Source organism: Phyllobates terribilis, unplaced genomic scaffold (genome assembly GCF_046119375.1).
Source record: "Phyllobates terribilis strain yellow unplaced genomic scaffold, ASM4611937v1 Scaffold_1__5_contigs__length_1240528914, whole genome shotgun sequence".
NCBI lineage: Eukaryota > Metazoa > Chordata > Amphibia > Anura > Dendrobatidae > Phyllobates > Phyllobates terribilis.
The window spans coordinates 619,601,014-619,622,049 of record NW_027362761.1 but is presented as its reverse complement, the minus strand read 5'-3'; the positions used below and the strand labels follow the sequence as shown (position 1 = coordinate 619,622,049).

At 48.1% G+C, this 21,036-nt stretch overlaps 1 protein-coding gene across 2 annotated transcripts in view; it reads right to left on the bottom strand.

Moving 5' to 3' along the window:
- Positions 1-1,479, bottom strand: part of LOC141273032 (glutathione hydrolase 6-like) — a 224,564-nt gene extending 223,085 nt beyond the window's left edge. For both annotated transcript variants that reach the window (XM_073684353.1, XM_073684362.1), the window contains exon 1: positions 1,257-1,479. In XM_073684353.1, coding sequence (XP_073540454.1) covers positions 1,257-1,360 — 104 coding nt within the window. In that variant the 5' untranslated portion in view covers positions 1,361-1,479. The remainder of the gene's footprint in view (positions 1-1,256) is intronic.
- Positions 1,480-21,036: the final 19,557 nt, after the last annotated feature.

The following is a 21,036-nucleotide window of genomic DNA, read 5'->3' as shown; positions in this document are numbered from 1 at the left end:
TCCTCCCCGTACGCTCCCTGTATATATATATACACTCCTCCTCCTCCCCGTACGCTCCTGTATATATACACACTCCTCCTCCTCTTCCCCGTACACTCCTGTATATATACACACTCCTCCTCCTCCTCCCCGTACGCTCCTGTATATATACACACTCCTCCTCCTCCTCCCCGTACGCTCCTGTATATATACACACTCCTCCTCCTCCTCCCCGTACACTCCTGTATATATACGGTCCTCTTCCTCCTCCCCGTACGCTCCTGTATATATACACACTCCTCCTCCTCCTCCTCCTCCCCGTACACTCCTGTATATATACGGTCCTCTTCCTCCTCCCCGTACGCTCCTGTATATATACGGTCCTCTTCCTCCTCCCCGTACACTCCTGTATATATACACACACTCCTCCTCCTCCCCGTACGCTCCTGTATATATACACACACTCCTCCTCCTCCTCCCCGTACGCTCCTGTATATATACACTCCTCCTCGTACGCTCCTGTATATATACACACACTCCTCCTCCTCCTCCCCGTATGCTCCTGTATATATACACTCCTCCTCCTCCTCCTCCCCGTACGCTCCTGTATATATACACTCCTCCTCCTCCTCCTCCCCGTACGCTCCTGTATATATACACACTCCTCCTCCTCCCCGTACGCTCCTGTATATATACACACTCCTCCTCCTCCTCCCCGTACGCTCCTGTATATATACACACTCCTCCTCCTCCTCCCCGTACGCTCCTGTATATATACACACTCCTCCTCCTCCTCCCCGTACGCTCCTGTATATATACACACTCCTCCTCCTCCTCCCCGTACGCTCCTGTATATATACACACTCCTCCTCCTCCTCCCCGTACGCTCCTGTATATATACACACACTCCTCCTCCTCCTCCCCGTACGCTCCTGTATATATACACACTCCTCCTCCTCCTCCTCCCCGTACGCTCCTGTATATATACACACTCCTCCTCCTCCCCGTACACTCCTGTATATATACACACTCCTCCTCCTCCTCGTACGCTCCTGTATATATACACACTCCTCCTCCTCCTCCTCCCCGTACGCTCCTGTATATATACACACTCCTCCTCCTCCCCGTACACTCCTGTATATATACACACTCCTCCTCCTCCCCGTACGCTCCTGTATATATACACACTCCTCCTCCCCGTACGCTCCTGTATATATATATACGCTCCTCCTCCTCCTCCCCGTACACTCCTGTATATATACGCTCCTCCTCCTCACCTGTACAGGTGGACGGTTACTTCTCCCTCGTCCTCCTCCTCTCTCCCGTCGTTCTCCGCCTCCCGCACCCGCTGGTACCGGACCTCCTGCCGCGCTGCGCTCATCCCGCCGTCTCCCGGTGTCTCCTCGTCCTCACGTGATGATGCGCTCCGGCAACCACCGCACCTGTCACACCGGAAGAATAAAGACCACGCCCCACCTTTAAGGCCACGCCCTCACCTGAAGGATGCGACCACACCCCCGCCTCTCAGGTGATTTGGTCTTAACCTCTGAGCTGCCGGTAGAGAGGAGCAGAGTCCGTACAAACGATAACGGGAGACCGAGGAGGGAGACGGCGTGTGACGCTGCATACACTGCAGGAGGCCGACCCCACACTGTTATTATGGGAGCACTGTGGATGTCACTGTTATTATGGGGGCACTGTGGATATCACTGTTATTATGGGAGCACTGTGGATATCACTGTTATTATGGGAGCACTGTGGATGTCACTGTTATTATGGGAGCACTGTGGATGTCACTGTTATTATGGGAGCACTGTGGATATCACTGTTATTATGGGGGCACTGTGGATATCACTGTTATTATGGGAGCACTGTGGATGTCACTGTTATTATGGGAGCACTGTGGATATCACTGTTATTATGGGAGCACTGTGGATGTCACTGTTATTATGGAAGCACTGTGGATATCACTGTTATTATGGGAGCACTGTGGATGTCACTGTTATTATGGGAGCACTGTGGATATCACTGTTATTATGGGAGCACTGTGGATGTCACTGTTATTATGGGAGCACTGTGGATGTCACTGTTATTATGGGAGCACTGTGGATGTCACTGTTATTATGGGAGCACTGTGGATATCACTGTTATTATGGGAGCACTGTGGATATCGCTGTTATTATGGGAGCACTGTGGATGTCACTGTTATTATGGGAGCACTGTGGATATCACTGTTATTATGGGAGCACTGTGGATATCACTGTTATTATGGGAGCACTGTGGATGTCACTGTTATTATGGGAGCACTGTGGATGTCACTGTTATTATGGGAGCACTGTGGATGTCACTGTTATTATGGGAGCACTGTGGATGTCACTGTTATTATGGGGGCACTGTGGATATCACTGTTATTATGGGATCACTGTGGATATCACTGTTATTATGGGAGCACTGTGGATATCACTGTTATTATGGGATCACTGTGGATATCACTGTTATTATGGGAGCACTGTGGATATCACTGTTATTATGGGAGCACTGTGGATGTCACTGTTATTATGGGAGCACTGTGGATGTCACTGTTATTATGGGAGCACTGTGGATATCACTGTTATTATGGGGGCACTGTGGATGTCACTGTTATTATGGGAGCACTGTGGATATCACTGTTATTATGGGAGCACTGTGGATGTCACTGTTATTATGGGAGCACTGTGGATGTCACTGTTATTATGGGAGCACTGTGGATGTCACTGTTATTATGGGAGCACTGTGGATGTCACTGTTATTATGGGAGCACTGTGGATATCACTGTTATTATGGGAGCACTGTGGATGTCACTGTTATTATGGGAGCACTGTGGATGTCACTGTTATTATGGGAGCACTGTGGATGTCACTGTTATTATGGGGGCACTGTGGATATCACTGTTATTATGGGGGCACTGTGGATATCACTGTTATTATGGGAGCACTGTGGATGTCACTGTTATTATGGGAGCACTGTGGATATCACTGTTATTATGGGAGCACTGTGGATGTCACTGTTATTATGGAAGCACTGTGGATATCACTGTTATTATGGGAGCACTGTGGATGTCACTGTTATTATGGGAGCACTGTGGATATCACTGTTATTATGGGAGCACTGTGGATGTCACTGTTATTATGGGAGCACTGTGGATATCACTGTTATTATGGGAGCACTGTGGATATCGCTGTTATTATGGGAGCACTGTGGATGTCACTGTTATTATGGGAGCACTGTGGATATCACTGTTATTATGGGATCACTGTGGATATCACTGTTATTATGGGAGCACTGTGGATATCACTGTTATTATGGGATCACTGTGGATATCACTGTTATTATGGGAGCACTGTGGATGTCACTGTTATTATGGGGGCACTGTGGATATCACTGTTATTATGGGAGCACTGTGGATATCACTGTTATTATGGGAGCACTGTGGATGTCACTGTTATTATGGGAGCACTGTGGATATCACTGTTATTATGGGAGCACTGTGGATGTCGCTGTTATTATGGGAGCACTGTGGATGTCACTGTTATTATGGGAGCACTGTGGATGTCACTGTTATTATGGGAGCACTGTGGATATCACTGTTATTATGGGAGCACTGTGGATGTCACTGTTATTATGGGAGCACTGTGGATGTCACTGTTATTATGGGAGCACTGTGGATGTCACTGTTATTATGGGAGCACTGTGGATGTCACTGTTATTATGGGGGCACTGTGGATATCACTGTTATTATGGGAGCACTGTGGATGTCACTGTTATTATGGGGGCACTGTGGATATCACTGTTATTATGGGAGCACTGTGGATATCACTGTTATTATGGGAGCACTGTGGATGTCACTGTTATTATGGGAGCACTGTGGATGTCACTGTTATTATGGGAGCACTGTGGATGTCACTGTTATTATGGGGGCACTGTGGATATCACTGTTATTATGGGAGCACTGTGGATGTCACTGTTATTATGGGAGCACTGTGGATGTCACTGTTATTATGGGAGCACTGTGGATGTCACTGTTATTATGGGAGCACTGTGGATATCACTGTTATTATGGGAGCACTGTGGATGTCTCTGTTATTATGGGGGCACTGTGGATGTCACTGTTATTATGGGAGCACTGTGGATGTCACTGTTATTATGGGAGCACTGTGGATGTCACTGTTATTATGGGAGCACTGTGGATATCACTGTTATTATGGGAGCACTGTGGATATCACTGTTATTATGGGGGCACTGTGGATGTCACTGTTATTATGGGAGCACTGTGGATATCACTGTTATTATGGGAGCACTGTGGATATCACTGTTATTATGGGAGCACTGTGGATGTCACTGTTATTATGGGAGCACTGTGGATATCACTGTTATTATGGGAGCACTGTGGATATCACTGTTATTATGGGGGCACTGTGGATGTCACTGTTATTATGGGAGCACTGTGGATGTCACTGTTATTATGGGAGCACTGTGGATGTCACTGTTATTATGGGAGCACTGTGGATATCACTGTTATTATGGAGGCACTGTGGATGTCACTGTTATTATGGGAGCACTGTGGATGTCACTGTTATTATGGGAGCACTGTGGATATCACTGTTATTATGGGAGCACTGTGGATGTCACTGTTATTATGGGAGCACTGTGGATGTCACTGTTATTATGGGAGCACTGTGGATGTCACTGTTATTATGGGGGCACTGTGGATGTCACTGTTATTATGGGAGCACTGTGGATATCACTGTTATTATGGGAGCACTGTGGATGTCGCTGTTATTATGGGAGCACTGTGGATGTCACTGTTATTATGGGAGCACTGTGGATGTCACTGTTATTATGGGAGCAGTGTGGATATCACTGTTATTATGGGAGCACTGTGGATGTCACTGTTATTATGGGAGCACTGTGGATGTCACTGTTATTATGGGAGCACTGTGGATGTCACTGTTATTATGGGGGCACTGTGGATATCACTGTTATTATGGGGGCACTGTGGATATCACTGTTATTATGGGAGCACTGTGGATGTCACTGTTATTATGGGAGCACTGTGGATGTCACTGTTATTATGGGAGCACTGTGGATGTCACTGTTATTATGGGAGCACTGTGGATATCACTGTTATTATGGGAGCACTGTGGATATCACTGTTATTATGGGAGCACTGTGGATATCACTGTTATTATGGGAGCACTGTGGATGTCACTGTTATTATGGGAGCACTGTGGATATCACTGTTATTATGGGGGCACTGTGGATGTCGTTGTTATTATGGGAGCACTGTGGATATCGTTGTTATTATGGGAGCACTGTGGATATCACTGTTATTATGGGAGCACTGTGGATATCACTGTTATTATGGGGGCACTGTGGATGTCATTGTTATTATGGGGGCACTGTGGATATCACTGTTATTATGGAGGCACTGTGGATATCACTGTTATTATGGGAGCACTGTGGATATCACTGTTATTATGGAGGCACTGTGGATATCACTGTTATTATGGGAGCACTGTGGATATCACTGTTATTATGGGAGCACTGTGGATGTCACTGTTATTATGGAGCACTGTGGATGTCACTGTTATTATGGGAGCACTGTGGATATCACTGTTATTATGGGAGCACTGTGGATGTCACTGTTATTATGGGAGCACTGTGGATGTCACTGTTATTATGGGAGCACTGTGGATATCACTGTTATTATGGGAGCACTGTGGATATCACTGTTATTATGGGAGCACTGTGGATGTCACTGTTATTATGGGAGCACTGTGGATGTCACTGTTATTATGGGAGCACTGTGGATATCACTGTTATTATGGGAGCACTGTGGATGTCACTGTTATTATGGGAGCACTGTGGATGTCACTGTTATTATGGGAGCACTGTGGATGTCACTGTTATTATGGGAGCACTGTGGATATCACTGTTATTATGGGAGCACTGTGGATATCACTGTTATTATGGGAGCACTGTGGATATCACTGTTATTATGGGAGCACTGTGGATGTCACTGTTATTATGGGAGCACTGTGGATGTCACTGTTATTATGGGAGCACTGTGGATATCACTGTTATTATGGGAGCACTGTGGATATCACTGTTATTATGGGGGCACTGTGGATATCACTGTTATTATGGGAGCACTGTGGATATCACTGTTATTATGGGAGCACTGTGGATATCACTGTTATTATGGGAGCACTGTGGATGTCACTGTTATTATGGGAGCACTGTGGATATCACTGTTATTATGGGAGCACTGTGGATATCACTGTTATTATGGGGGCACTGTGGATGTCATTGTTATTATGGGAGCACTGTGGATATCACTGTTATTATGGAGGCACTGTGGATATCACTGTTATTATGGGAGCACTGTGGATATCACTGTTATTATGGGAGCACTGTGGATGTCACTGTTATTATGGAGCACTGTGGATGTCACTGTTATTATGGGAGCACTGTGGATATCACTGTTATTATGGGAGCACTGTGGATGTCACTGTTATTATGGGAGCACTGTGGATGTCACTGTTATTATGGGAGCACTGTGGATATCACTGTTATTATGGGAGCACTGTGGATATCACTGTTATTATGGGAGCACTGTGGATGTCACTGTTATTATGGGAGCACTGTGGATGTCACTGTTATTATGGGAGCACTGTGGATATCACTGTTATTATGGGAGCACTGTGGATGTCACTGTTATTATGGGAGCACTGTGGATGTCACTGTTATTATGGGAGCACTGTGGATGTCACTGTTATTATGGGAGCACTGTGGATATCACTGTTATTATGGGAGCACTGTGGATATCACTGTTATTATGGGAGCACTGTGGATATCACTGTTATTATGGGAGCACTGTGGATATCACTGTTATTATGGGGGCACTGTGGATATCACTGTTATTATGGGAGCACTGTGGATATCACTGTTATTATGGGAGCACTGTGGATATCACTGTTATTATGGGAGCACTGTGGATGTCACTGTTATTATGGGAGCACTGTGGATATCACTGTTATTATGGGAGCACTGTGGATATCGCTGTTATTATGGGGGCACTGTGGATATCACTGTTATTATGGGAGCACTGTGGATATCGCTGTTATTATGGGAGCACTGTGGATATCGCTGTTATTATGGGGGCACTGTGGATATCACTGTTATTATGGGAGCACTGTGGATGTCACTGTTATTATGGGAGCACTGTGGATATCACTGTTATTATGGGAGCACTGTGGATATCACTGTTATTATGGGAGCACTGTGGATATCACTGTTATTATGGGAGCACTGTGGATATCACTGTTATTATGGGAGCACTGTGGATGTCACTGTTATTATGGGAGCACTGTGGATATCACTGTTATTATGGGGGCACTGTGGATGTCGTTGTTATTATGGGAGCACTGTGGATATCGTTGTTATTATGGGAGCACTGTGGATATCACTGTTATTATGGGAGCACTGTGGATATCACTGTTATTATGGGAGCACTGTGGATGTCACTGTTATTATGGGGGCACTGTGGATGTCCCTGTTATTATGGGGCACTGTGGATATCACTGTTATTATGGGAGCACTGTGGATATCACTGTTATTATGGGAGCACTGTGGATATCACTGTTATTATGGGAGCACTGTGGATATCACTGTTATTATGGTAGCACTGTGGATGTCACTGTTATTATGGGGGCACTGTGGATATCACTGTTATTATGGGGGCACTGTGGATATCGCTGTTATTATGGGGGCACTGTGGATATCGCTGTTATTATGGGAGCACTGTGGATATCACTGTTATTATGGGGGCACTGTGGATATCACTGTTATTATGGGAGCACTGTGGATATCACTGTTATTATGGGAGCACTGTGGATATCACTGTTATTATGGGGGCACTGTGGATATCACTGTTATTATGGGAGCACTGTGGATATCACTGTTATTATGGGAGCACTGTGGATATCACTGTTATTATGGGAGCACTGTGGATATCACTGTTATTATGGGGGCACTGTGGATGTCACTGTTATTATGGGGGGGCACTGTGGATGTCGCTGTTATTATAGGGTGCTCCATTCTCCCATGTGAGGTGCCGCTCCTGCATTTTTTGGTATAGGGGGTCATCTGTTCTGTGTGACATCTCATATCTGGATGCGGGGTAACATCTGACTCGTTTGTATTCTTATACATTGTAATAATGGATTTTCTATACTTTTGCCCTTTATTCAGTCTCGCGCACTCTGCACTTTATTCAGTCTCGCACACTCTGCACTTTATTCAGTCTCGCGCACTCTGCACTTTATTCAGTCTCGCGCACTCTGCACTTTATTCAGTCTCGCGCACTCTGCACTTTATTCAGTCTCGCGCACTCTGCACTTTATTCAGTCTCGCGCACTCTGCACTTTATTCAGTCTCGCGCACTCTGCACTTTATTCAGTCTCGCGCACTCGGCACTTTATTCAGTCTCGCGCACTCGGCACTTTATTCAGTCTCGCGCACGCTGCACTTTATTCAGTCTCGCGCACTCTGCACTTTATCAGATCACTGATTTGTTCCATCTCCCGGTTACAGTTGTGCTCAAATGTTCACATCCCCTGGTAATTTTGGCCTTATAACATGCACAGAATTTGACACAAATGGGTTTGAATGGCTACTAAAGGTAACATCCTCACCTGTGAACTGTTTGTTTCTAATCAGTGTGTGTGCAAAAAAGCTGAGTGAGTTTCTGGGATCCAGACAGTCTTGCATCTTTCATCCAACCACTAACATTTCTGGATTGTGAGTCATGGGGAAACCAAAAGAATTGTCAACGAATCTACGGGAAAAGGTAGTTGGACTGTATTACACAGGAAAGGGATACAAAAAAATATCCAAGGAATTGATCATGCCAGTCAGCAGCGTTGAAACTGTGATTAACAAATGGAAAATCAGGGGCTCTCTAAAAACCAAACCACGGTCAGGTAGACCAACAAAAATTTCGTCCACAACTGCCAGGAAAATTGTTCGGGATGCAAAGAAAAACCCACAAATAATAGCTGAAATTCAGGACTCTCTGAAAACTAGTGGTGTGGCTGTTTCAAGATGCACAATAAGGAGGCACTTGAAGAAAAATGGGCTGCATGGTCGAGTCGCCAGAAGAAAGCCATTACTGCGCAAATGCCACAAAGTATCTCGCCAACAATACGCCAAACAGCACAGAGACAAGCCTCAAAACTTCTGGAACAAGGTAATTTGGAGTGATGAGACTAAAATTGAACTTTTTGGCCACAACCATAAACGTTACATTTGGAGAGAGGTCAACAAGGCCTATGATGAAAGGAACACCATCCCTACAGTAAAGCACGGAGGTGGATCGCTGATGTTTTGGAGATGTGTGAGCTACAAGGCACAGGAAACTTGGTAGAAGTTGAAGGAAAGATGAATGCAGCACGTTATCAGCAAATACCGGAGGCAAATTTGCAATCATCAGCCCGGAAGCTGCGCATGGGACGTACTTGGACATTCCAACATGACAATGATCCAAAACACAAGGCCAAGTCGACCTGTCATTGACTAGAGCAGAACAAAGTGAAGGTTCTGGAGTGGCCATCTCAGTCTCCTGACCTCAATATCATTGAGCCACTCTGAGGAGATCTCAAGCCCGCAGCTCATGCTAGACAGCCCAGGAATTTACAGGAACTGGAGGCTTTTTGCCAAGAAGAATGGACAGCTTTACCATCTGAGAAAATAAAGAACCTCATCCACAACTACCACAAAAGACTACAAGCTGTCATTGATGTCAGAGAGGGCAATACACAGTATTAAGAACTGGGGTATGGGAACTTTTGATCAGGGTCATTTGGATGTTTTTGGTTGTCTTTAAGATTTAAAAAGAGAAAACACAGTAGTTTGACAATAAATGGCTTCACCCAACCAATAACCATGAGGGGAGAAAATTTTTTTTGTTATCATTCATATTCTCTGAAACCAGGCCAAGAAAGGAAAAATTCTGCCGGGGTGTGTAAACTTTTGAGCACAACTGTATATGTGTTTTGCAGCTGAGTTGCTTCTTCTTCTTCTTCTTCTTGTCCTCTAGGCTCTCCTACTGGTCACCATACAGGTATTATGGCCTTTTTGGCCCCAGATATGACATTTCCCCGGGAACTCGGTATAATTGATAATACTTTCCTGCCGTTGAGTCCTAGTATCTCACCACTGCGTACTATTATACATATAAATATACATCTACTTTTACTGATTATGTGTCAGCATTGTTTATATCCCACAGCACTAATATATGTAATACTGATATTATTTCCTCATAGATATATTATCTTCCTCCGACCATTCATACATTCACACTGGGCAGCTTATTACACTCTTTGCTTTTTAATCACACACGTGGATTTCTCAGATCCAGTTTTATTTTTCATCATTGCACGGTTTCCATCCTATCTGGGACGTACCACCCTGGACCGAGCGCATGTGCTTCCTATGCACATGCACTGCCTCCCTGCCTCTGGTACTTCCTATGCACATGCACTGCCACCCTGCCTCCGGTACTTCCTATGCACATGCATTGCCTCCCTGCCTCCGGTACTTCTTATGCATTGCCTCCCTGCCTCCGGTACTTCCTATGCGCATACACTGCCTCTCTGCCTCCGGTACTTCCTATGCGCATGCGTTGCCTCCCTGCCTCTGGTACTTCCTATGCTCATGCACTGTCTCCCTGCCTCCGGTACTTCCTATGCACTGTCTCCCTGCCTCCGGTACTTCCTATGTGTAACATACCTGGCGGCGTCCTTGCATGGTGGTCCATCTCCCACTGTGCAAGAGGGCGCACTTGATCTCCTGTCCAGAATGTCTCTCTGGCTTCCCTCCATGCTGTCTGTTTGTGTCTGTTTCTGCTGCTTAAGGGCGGCGCCCGATCACTTCCTGCCTTTTGTACCTGCTGTGGGTCACACCCCTTGTGCGTCCTCAGCCTATTGCTGTCTGTCACTTGGTATATAGCTCAGCAGCTCCCTTCTATCCCTGCCTGAGCATAGTGTTTCCTTCAGTGTGTGCTTGCACTCTGAAGGTGCCAGGTCCCGTCTCTTGTCTCCTGCTTTTTGTATCAGTTCCCGTGTCTGAACTGAGTCCTGTATGTCTCCTGCCTTGCGGTATCAGCTCCCGTGTCTGAACTGAGTCCTTTCTGTGTTCTCTTGTCTGTCCTGTCTGAACTCGCTCCTAGCCTGTTCCTCCTGCCTTCTAGGGGCCGATTACCTAGACCCGTTCCTGTATCTTGTCTGACCTGTCTGAACTCGCTCCTAGCCTGTTCCTCTCGCCTTCTAGTGGCCGATTTCCTAGACCCGCTCCTGTGTCTGGTCTGTCCTGTCTGAACACGCTCCTTGCCTGTTCGTTCCGCCTCTCTGGGGGCCGTATTCCCAGACCCGCTCCTGTATCCCTCTGCAGTGTCGGTCTCCTCCGTACACTCAGTTCCAGTCTGAACTCTCTCCTGTCCTTTACCTGTTTTGCCTCTATGTCCGTTCCCTTCCTTTTTCTGCAGAGTCTGAACTCGTACCTAACTCCTGCTTGTTGTCTCTGCAAGTACTGTGTGAGTATCTGGCTCTGTCTTTCCCTTCCTGTCTGTTCCGTGTGAACAGAGCCCTGTCCTCCCTGCTCAGCCTTGTCTGCACTCTAGCCGTGCTTGCCTGTAACCCTCTGCCTGTATTGTTCCTGAGTCCCGGTGTGTACTGGGTCCTATCCCGCCTGTGTTCCTACCTGCTAGTGCCTCCCTGTCTGCACTCTAGCTGTGCTTGCCTTTACCCCCCTGCCTGCATACCCGCCTGCCTGCATACCAGTCGTGCCTGCCTATACCCACCAGTCTGTGTGCCAGCCTACCAGCCTGTTCCTGTATTCCCCTGTGTGGGTCAACAGCCGTGTCCGGGGTCTGTCCTGGAGTAGCACCTGGTCCCTCTGCTCGGTTCCTCCTTGGTGCACTGGCGTCGTATGCCGTCGTGCGACCCTGGTCGGATCGGGTGAATACCTAGTCACGCCCCTCCAGGCATTCACTCTCCGGCACGGTCCAGTGGAATCACTACCAATCACACGCACACGCCGCTTAGCCCGGGCGTGTGCATAACAGCATGCTCAGGCCATGGTTCCCGTTGAGCCCCACGGCCTTCGCTCTTTGAGAAGTTTTTCCAGCGAATACATGCATTAAAATAAAATAAATAAAATTTTTTCCCCCTTTAGCTGAGTTCCAGGCGAATTACGCACCCGTCCAGATGGATCTATCAGCCCTCGTTCCTGCGGATCCGCCACGTTACTATGGGGATCCAAGACAGTGTCGTGCATTTGTGGAGCAATGCATGCTACACTTTAAGGCCTACCCTCTCTATTTTCCTTCCGATTGGGCTAAAGTGGCCTTTATGATTGACTACCTAGCGGGTGATGCCTTGAAATGGGTCACCCCCCTATGGGAAGCATGGGATCCTGTCATCCTTGACCTGCAGGCCTTCCTGGTGGCCTTTCGTATGGTCTTCGAGGACCCTAACTCTGAAGCCCCTGCTGAAGCTTCACTTCCCAATATCCCGGAGCAGCCCCGACGGGTAATGTGTGTGGGTAGCGCAATAGTCCTCCAGCCCAATGAGACTACTGCCCACCCAGAATCCTCACAGGGTGACTACGCTTTCCGGAATACTTCTCTCAACCTCAAGAGGCAGTCCAGACGTGCTAGACTTAGAGGCAAGCCGTCTCGCCAGGGTCTGTCCTCCCTGAGACCTCCTGACCCCAACCTTGAAGTCCCTACTGAAGCTTCATCTCCCTGTATCCCGGAGAAACCCCAATGGGTAATGTGCGTGGGTAGTGCACCAGTTCTCCTGGCCGAAGAGACTTCTGCCCATCCAGACTCCACACAGGAGAACTTCCTGCACCCGGCATCAGATGCTTCTTTCTCTTTAACCGGTGTGCATGTCCAAGGATGCTCCAAAGCTGTGGTTACCTCAGAGTCTGTGCACCTCTACTACCTGGCGGAGGATCCCCTGTTGCCTCCTGAACCCTCCGGGATACCACTCGATGACAAATGGAGAGAGACTTCTCTACACCCGGTACTCAATACTTTGTCCGCTTCGTCCTGTGAGCCTGACAATGGGTACCCCAAAGTGGTAGTTACCTCCGAGTCTCTACACCCCTCCGACCAGGCGGAGGATCTCCAGTTGTCTCCTGAACCCTTCGGGGTGCTACCTGGTAGCGAAAGGACAGAGACTCTCCTATACTCTGTACCTGATACCTCGCTCGCTTCGTCCAGTGAGTCCAACTTAGTGTACTCCGAAGCAGAGGTTACTCCTGAGTCTCTACACCCCTCCGACCAGGCGGAGGACCTCCAGTTGTGTTCAGAATCCTTCGGGGTGCCACCTGGTGGTGAATGGACAGAGACTTTCCTATATCCTGGATCTGATACCTCGCTTGCTTCGTCCAGTGAGTCCGACCTAGTGTACTCTGAAGCAGAGGTTACCCGTGAGTCTCTACACCCCTCTGACCAGGCGGAGGACCGCCAGCTGTCTCCAGAACCCTTCGGGGTGCCACCTGGTGGTGAATGGACAGAGACTTTCCTATACTCGGTACTCGATACCTCGCCTGCTTCCTCCAGTGAGTCCGACCTAGTGTACTCTGAAGCAGAGGTTACCCGTGAGTCTCTACACCCCTCTGACCAGGCGGAGGACCGCCAGCTGTCTCCAGAACCCTTCGGGGTGCCACCTGGTGGTGAATGGACAGAGACTTTCCTATACTCGGTACCCGATACCTCGCCTGCTTCCTCCAGTGAGTCCGACCTAGTGTACTCTGAAGCAGTTGTTTTCTCTGAGCCTCTGCACTCTTCTGACCCGGCGGAGGACCTCCAGTTGTTTCCTGAATCCTCCGGGATACCACCAGATAACAATGAGACAGTGACTTTTCCTCATTATGTACCTGATAACCCGTCTATTTCTTCCTGTGAGCTTGACAAGATGTACCTCGAAGCAGAGATTACCCTTAAGTCTCTGTCCCCCTCCAACCCAGTGAACGACTGGCCCTTGAATTCCCTGCGGAAGATTCTGGCAGGCCTGAAGAAGAGGGGGCGTAAGGGGGGAGGTACTGTAACATACCTGGCTGCGTCCTTGCATGGTGGTCCATCTCCCACTGTGCAAGAGGGCGCACTTGATCTCCTGTCCAGAATGTCTCTCTGGCTTCCCTCCATGCTGTCTGTTTGTGTCTGTTTCTGCTGCTTAAGGGCGGCGCCCGATCACTTCCTGCCTTTTGTACCTGCTGTGGGTCACACCCCTTGTGCGTCCTCAGCCTATTGCTGTCTGTCACCTGGTATATAGCTCAGCAGCTCCCTTCTATCCCTGCCTGAGCATAGTGTTTCCTTCAGTGTGTGCTTGCACTCTGAAGGTGCCAGGTCCCGTCTCTTGTCTCCTGCTTTTTGTATCAGTTCCCGTGTCTGAACTGAGTCCTGTATGTCTCCTGCCTTGCGGTATCAGCTCCCGTGTCTGAACTGAGTCCTTTCTGTGTTCTCTTGTCTGTCCTGTCTGAACACGCTCCTAGCCTGTTCCTCCTGCCTTCTAGGGGCCGATTACCTAGACCCGTTCCTGTATCTTGTCTGACCTGTCTGAACTCGCTCCTAGCCTGTTCCTCTCGCCTTCTAGTGGCCGATTTCCTAGACCCGCTCCTGTGTCTGGTCTGTCCTGTCTGAACACGCTCCTTGCCTGTTCGTTCCGCCTCTCTGGGGGCCGTATTCCCAGACCCGCTCCTGTATCCCTCTGCAGTGTCGGTCTCCTCCGTACACTCAGTTCCAGTCTGAACTCTCTCCTGTCCTTTACCTGTTTTGCCTCTATGTCCGTTCCCTTCCTTTTTCTGCAGAGTCTGAACTCGTACCTAACTCCTGCTTGTTGTCTCTGCAAGTACTGTGTGAGTATCTGGCTCTGTCTTTCCCTTCCTGTCTGTTCCGTGTGAACAGAGCCCTGTCCTCCCTGCTCAGCCTTGTCTGCACTCTAGCCGTGCTTGCCTGTAACCCTCTGCCTGTATTGTTCCTGAGTCCCGGTGTGTACTGGGTCCTATCCCGCCTGTGTTCCTACCTGCTAGTGCCTCCCTGTCTGCACTCTAGCTGTGCTTGCCTTTACCCCCCTGCCTGCATACCCGCCTGCCTGCATACCAGTCGTGCCTGCCTATACCCACCAGTCTGTGTGCCAGCCTACCAGCCTGTTCCTGTATTCCCCTGTGTGGGTCAACAGCCGTGTCCGGGGTCTGTCCTGGAGTAGCACCTGGTCCCTCTGCTCGGTTCCTCCTTGGTGCACTGGCGTCGTATGCCGTCGTGCGACCCTGGTCGGATCGGGTGAATACCTAGTCACGCCCCTCCAGGCATTCACTCTCCGGCACGGTCCAGTGGAATCACTACCAATCACACGCACACGCCGCTTAGCCCGGGCGTGTGCATAACACTATGCACTGTCTCCCTGCCTCCGGTACTTCCTATGCACTGTCTCCCTGCCTCCGGTACTTCCTATGCACTGTCTCCCTGCCTCCGGTACTTCCTATGCACTGTCTCCCTGCCTCCGGTACTTCCTATGCACTGTCTCCCTGCCTCCGGTACTTCCTATGCACTGTCTCCCTGCCTCCAGTACTTCCTATGCACTGTCTCCCTGCCTCCGGTACTTCCTATGCACTGTCTCCCTGCCTCCGGTACTTCCTATGCGCATGCATTGCCTCCCTGCCTCCGGTACTTCCTATGCGCATGCGTTGCCTCCCTGCCTCCGGTACTTCCTATGCGCATGCGTTGCCTCCCTGCCTCCGGTACTTCCTATGCGCATGCGTTGCCTCCCTGCCTCCGGTACTTCCTATGCGCATGCATTGCCTCCCTGCCTCCGGTACTTCCTATGCGCATGCATTGCCTCCATGCCTCTGGTACTTCCTATGCGCATGCGTTGCCTCCCTGCCTCTGGTACTTCCTATGCGCATGCGTTGCCTGCCTGCCTCCGGTACTTCCTATGCGCATGCGCTGCCTCCCTGCCTCCGCTACTTCCTATGCGCATGCGTTGCCTCCCTGCCTCCGGTACTTCCTATGCGCATGCGTTGCCTCCCTGCCTCCGGTACTTCCTATGCGCATGCGCTGCCTCCCTGCCTCCGCTACTTCCTATGCTGCTCACACCCTGACACACCCCTGACGAAGCTAGCGGTGAAACGCCCGTCGGGGTGAGAGGACATAGGACCAGCTGAGCGAGACCTCTCTGCTCTGTACTCTGATCACAAACTACTTACAGGTACTTTTGACTTACTTTGGTAGCTGTATATTTTGACTATTACAGCTGCATAAACCAGTGGTAACTGCTGCGGTGGGATGTCCATTATTCTGACCCCTTCTCTTTTGACATATGTCTATTCTTTTTTGATACCAACTTACTAGGTCTTCTGTCTAGTTACATAGGTTGCGGGTGTCAGTGGATACTGACAGGCATTCTATTCCATCTTAGGTCATCGGCTTACTCCTGACATTATCACATTTATAGCTTGGTCCCGTGTCTGGTTGCACACAGGGGGTCATAGTACCTATATATTCTGATACTGTATTCCCTGTATGAGCTAATATGTATATTGTGGATATTTACATTCATTGCTGTTCCTATGTTCCCTTTATGGTGGGTTTTTATCTTGGTTTTTATAAATGATTTCAATAAATATTTTGGATTTAATATGATGGATCGCTTCATCGCTCTTTCTTGTGTACATTGAGTAAGTTGTTATCGCTTTCCTCCACCAGTCCGCGCTCCTAGAGCTCATGCAGACGGCCGTATTATGAGGCAGATTGCGATCCGACAAAACAGACCGCACTCGGACCAGTGTCAGTCTATTGGGCCGTGTGCACATGTACAATTTTTTCTTGTCTAAGGAAATGAAAAAAACAAAAACCATGCACAATTTTCATCTGCTATTCGAATCGTACATGGCCATGCAAGTAAATGAGTGCATGGAAACCACTGGACTCAGGGGCTGGTTGGCAAATTTTGGCCTGGGGGGCAATCACAAAGCAGTAGCCCTCAAGTTGCAGCAGCCCATCTTCAGCCTGCTTATTTCTGGATGCTGCATTCAAGCAGCAGAGGTAACAGGCTACAATCATAATGGTGGCTGGTATATAGATATGGGAAGAGAACTTACTGCATAGATACAGCACCAGAACAGAACTTACTATATAGATACGGTAACAGCACTGAGCTTACTACATAGATACGGGAACAGAACTGAGCTTACTACATAGCTACGGTAACAGCCAAGCTTACTGCATAGATACGGGAACAGAACTGAGCTTATTTCATAGATACGAAATCAGAACTGAGCTTACTACATAGTTATGGTAACAGCCAAGCTTACTACATAGATACAGTACGAGAACTGAGCTTAGTACTTGAATACAGTATTAGAACTGAGCTTACTGCATAGATATGGTAACAGCCAAGCTTACTACATGGATACAGGAACAGAACTGAGCTTACTGCATAGTTAAGGCAACAGAACTGAGCTTACTGCATAGATAAGACAACAGAACTGAGCTTACTATATAGATACAATGCCAGAACTGAGCTTACTGCATAGATACAGGAACAAAACTGTGCTTACTACATAGATACGGAAACAGAACTGAGCTTACTACATAGATACAGTACGAGAACGGAGCTTAGTACTTGAATACAGTATTGGAACTGAGCTTACTGCATAGATACAGTACAAGAACGGAGCTTAGTACTTGAATACAGTATTGGAACTGAGCTTACTGCATAGATATAGTAACAGCCAAGCATACTACATTGATACAGGAACAGAACTGAGCTTATTGCATAGATAAGGAAACAGAGCTGAGCTTACTACATAGATACAATACCAGAACTGAGCTTACTGCATATAGATACAGGAGCAAAGTCAAGCTTACTATAGAGATATGGGAACAAAACATGTCAGAATAAAAACTCTGTGGATTGGAAATTTCAGGTTATCATAATAGTTTTGCTTAATTCATCAAACATCAAGTTGTGTTGACAAAATCTTAACACTATAAAAGTTCTATAGTGAGGACCTTTTGAACACCACTGTAAAAAAAAAAAAAAAAAAAAAAAAAAAAACTTTTGTAAACTTATTATCCTCAAAAAATCTATTGTGATTTAGTTTTAGGGTTGTGTTAGGACTCGGCTGTTTTCACACCCTCAGTTCTTGTCATATCGCTCCATATGCAGTTTCCTCGCTGACCATCACCTGCCGACCTCTTTCTCTTCTGCTGTTCCCAACTGAAACAATGAGAGAAGCAGAAAGCAAAGTGGGTGGCAGGTGATGGTCTCTGTGCAGAGGGTGTAAAAACAGCCGCCACGTCCTAACAGTACATCACACATTCTAGGGCTCGCTCACACTGGTGTATGGCTTGGAGGAGTTCAGTGCGAGAAAGCCTTGCATTGCCGTCTGACCAATGTTATTCAATGAGGCAGAGCAGATCTGCGTATGTCGCATAGTGTGTGCCCATTCAAGATAATGGGTGGTGCAAAACATCAGACTGCACTCAGGTGTCATACGAGTGCAGTCCGATATACGCCGACGGGCAATGGAGAAGATGGAGAGATGAATTTCTCCTTCTCCTCACATTTGATCCGATTCTGTCATGTGAGGACCGGAGCATAGACTCTGACACTCGGATCACGCTCGCAGCAGAGCAGGAGCCGAGTGTCATGCACATATCCCATCCAATGCTATAGGTGACCCCGGCCTTAGGAGTCTGAGTGAGATCCTACAAGTGTCTGCCATCTTTCCCTCCCGGGCCGTCTATATAGGAACCTGGAGAACTTGACACCTTGGTATCTGTGATCCTATGTCTTATTCCAGAGAAATCCACACTTCTATATAAATGAGCGCTTCAGGACTATGGGCGGGGCATAGATCTCATGAGACTCCTCCTCCAGAGGTTATTTTACATGAAGGCAGAGTTACTAGTGTGATGGCTGCTCTCTGCTCCCCTGGTCTCACTGCAGAGCTGTGTGTGATCATCCCCAGGGTCCGACTGGCATGGCGGAGTATTGGTGAAATACCCGGAGGGCCCCAGAGAGAGAAGAAGGAAAAGGAAAAAAAGTTTTAGGGGCACGGGCAGTTTAAAAGTACAGGAGGCAGAGGCGCGTGCACACAGACCTGACCCGCCACGACAACCATGGCCAGCGTCACCACTCAGCGCACCCAGTCGAGTGCTGGTGTCCAGGGGTGACATTGATATGTTACAGGGCCCACGCTGGTACTAGGGTCTCACCCCCTTCAAATATTCACCTCTCCTCATTTCCCGCAGCTCCGGTGTCTTTAGCATTTTCTGACTCTGTGATATCTCAGGCAGAGGGCGAGGTGACGCCACTACAGCGCCCTCTGCTCCATTATTCTGTATGGAGCAATATATGGGGTCCATTATTCTGTATGGAGCATTATATGGGGTCCATTATTCTGTATGGCGCATTATATGGGGCTATTATTCTGTATGGAGCATTATATGAGGTCCATTATTCTGTATGGAGCAATATATGGGGTCCATTATTCTGTATGGCGCATTATATGGGGCTATTATTCTGTATGGAGCATTATATGAGGTCCATTATACTGTATGGAGCATTATATGGGGTCCATTATTCTGTATGGCGCATTATATGGGGCTATTATTCTGTATGGAGCATTATATGAGGTCCATTATCCTGTATGGAGCATTATATGGGGCCCATTATTCTGTATGGAGCATTATATGGGGTCCATTATTCTGTATGGAGCATTATATGGGGTCCATTATTCTGTATGGAGCATTATATGGGGTCCATTATTCTGTATGGAGCATTATATGGGGTCCATTATTCTGAATGGAGCATTATATGGGGTCCATTATTCTGTATGGAGCAATATATGGAGTCCATTATACTGTATGGAGCATTATATGGGGCCCATTATTCTGTGTGGAGCATTATATGGAGTCCATTATACTGTATGGAGCATTATATGGGGCTATTATTCTGTATGGAGCATTATATGGGGCCCATTATTCTGTATGGAGCATTATATGGGGCTCATTATTCTGTATGGAGCATTATAATGGGGTCCATTATTCTGTATGGAGCATTATAATGGGGTCCATTATTCTGTATGGAGCAATATATGGGATCCATTATACTGTATGGAGCATTATATGGGGTCCATTATTTTGTATGGAGCATTATATGGGGGCCATGATACTGTATGGACTACACAGGTTTTATAGGTGGCAAATAGAGGGAAAAAAAGCTCCTATGGCATACTGGGAGTTATAGTTTATGTCATGTGTTTGCCCTGAGAACTATAACTCCCTCTGTGTTGCACTCACACCTGGCGTGACTCTCTGTGTTGCACTCACACCTGGTTTGACTCTCTGTGTTGCACTCACACCTGGCGTGACAGCGCCGCCATGAATTCACTATGGCTGCGCAGGACATCAGGAGGTGGGCGGTCTCCCGTCCAGATCGCTGGCTGGGGGCTGCAACAGCAGAGGCTGCTGGGGCTGTGGCTGCGGAGGGGGCTGTGGTTGCAGAGACGGGTGAGCAGCGAAGGGGGCTGTGGCTACGGAGGGGGCTGTGGCTACGGAGGGGGCTGTGGCTACGGAGGGGGCGGTGTTACCCAGTGGGCGCCGCCATGAATTCACTATGACCACGCTAGACATCAGGAGGTGCGGAGTCTCCCATCCAGATCACGCACTGCAGTGATGTTACTAAGAGGCAGGGCTGGGGATGACTGTGCGCTGTTCTGTGTTGCCCTGGCCCTGCCTCAAAGTAACGTAACTGCAGTGCGCGATCTGGACAGGAGTCCGCCCACCTCCTGATGTCCAGCGCGGCCATAGTGAATTCATGGCGGCGCTGTCACGCCAGGTGTGAGTGCAACACAGAGAGTCATTCCAGGTGTGAGTGCAACACAGAAGGGAAAGGGAGCCCAGACACTAGGGAAAGGGGGAAGAGGTGACCTCCTAATCTG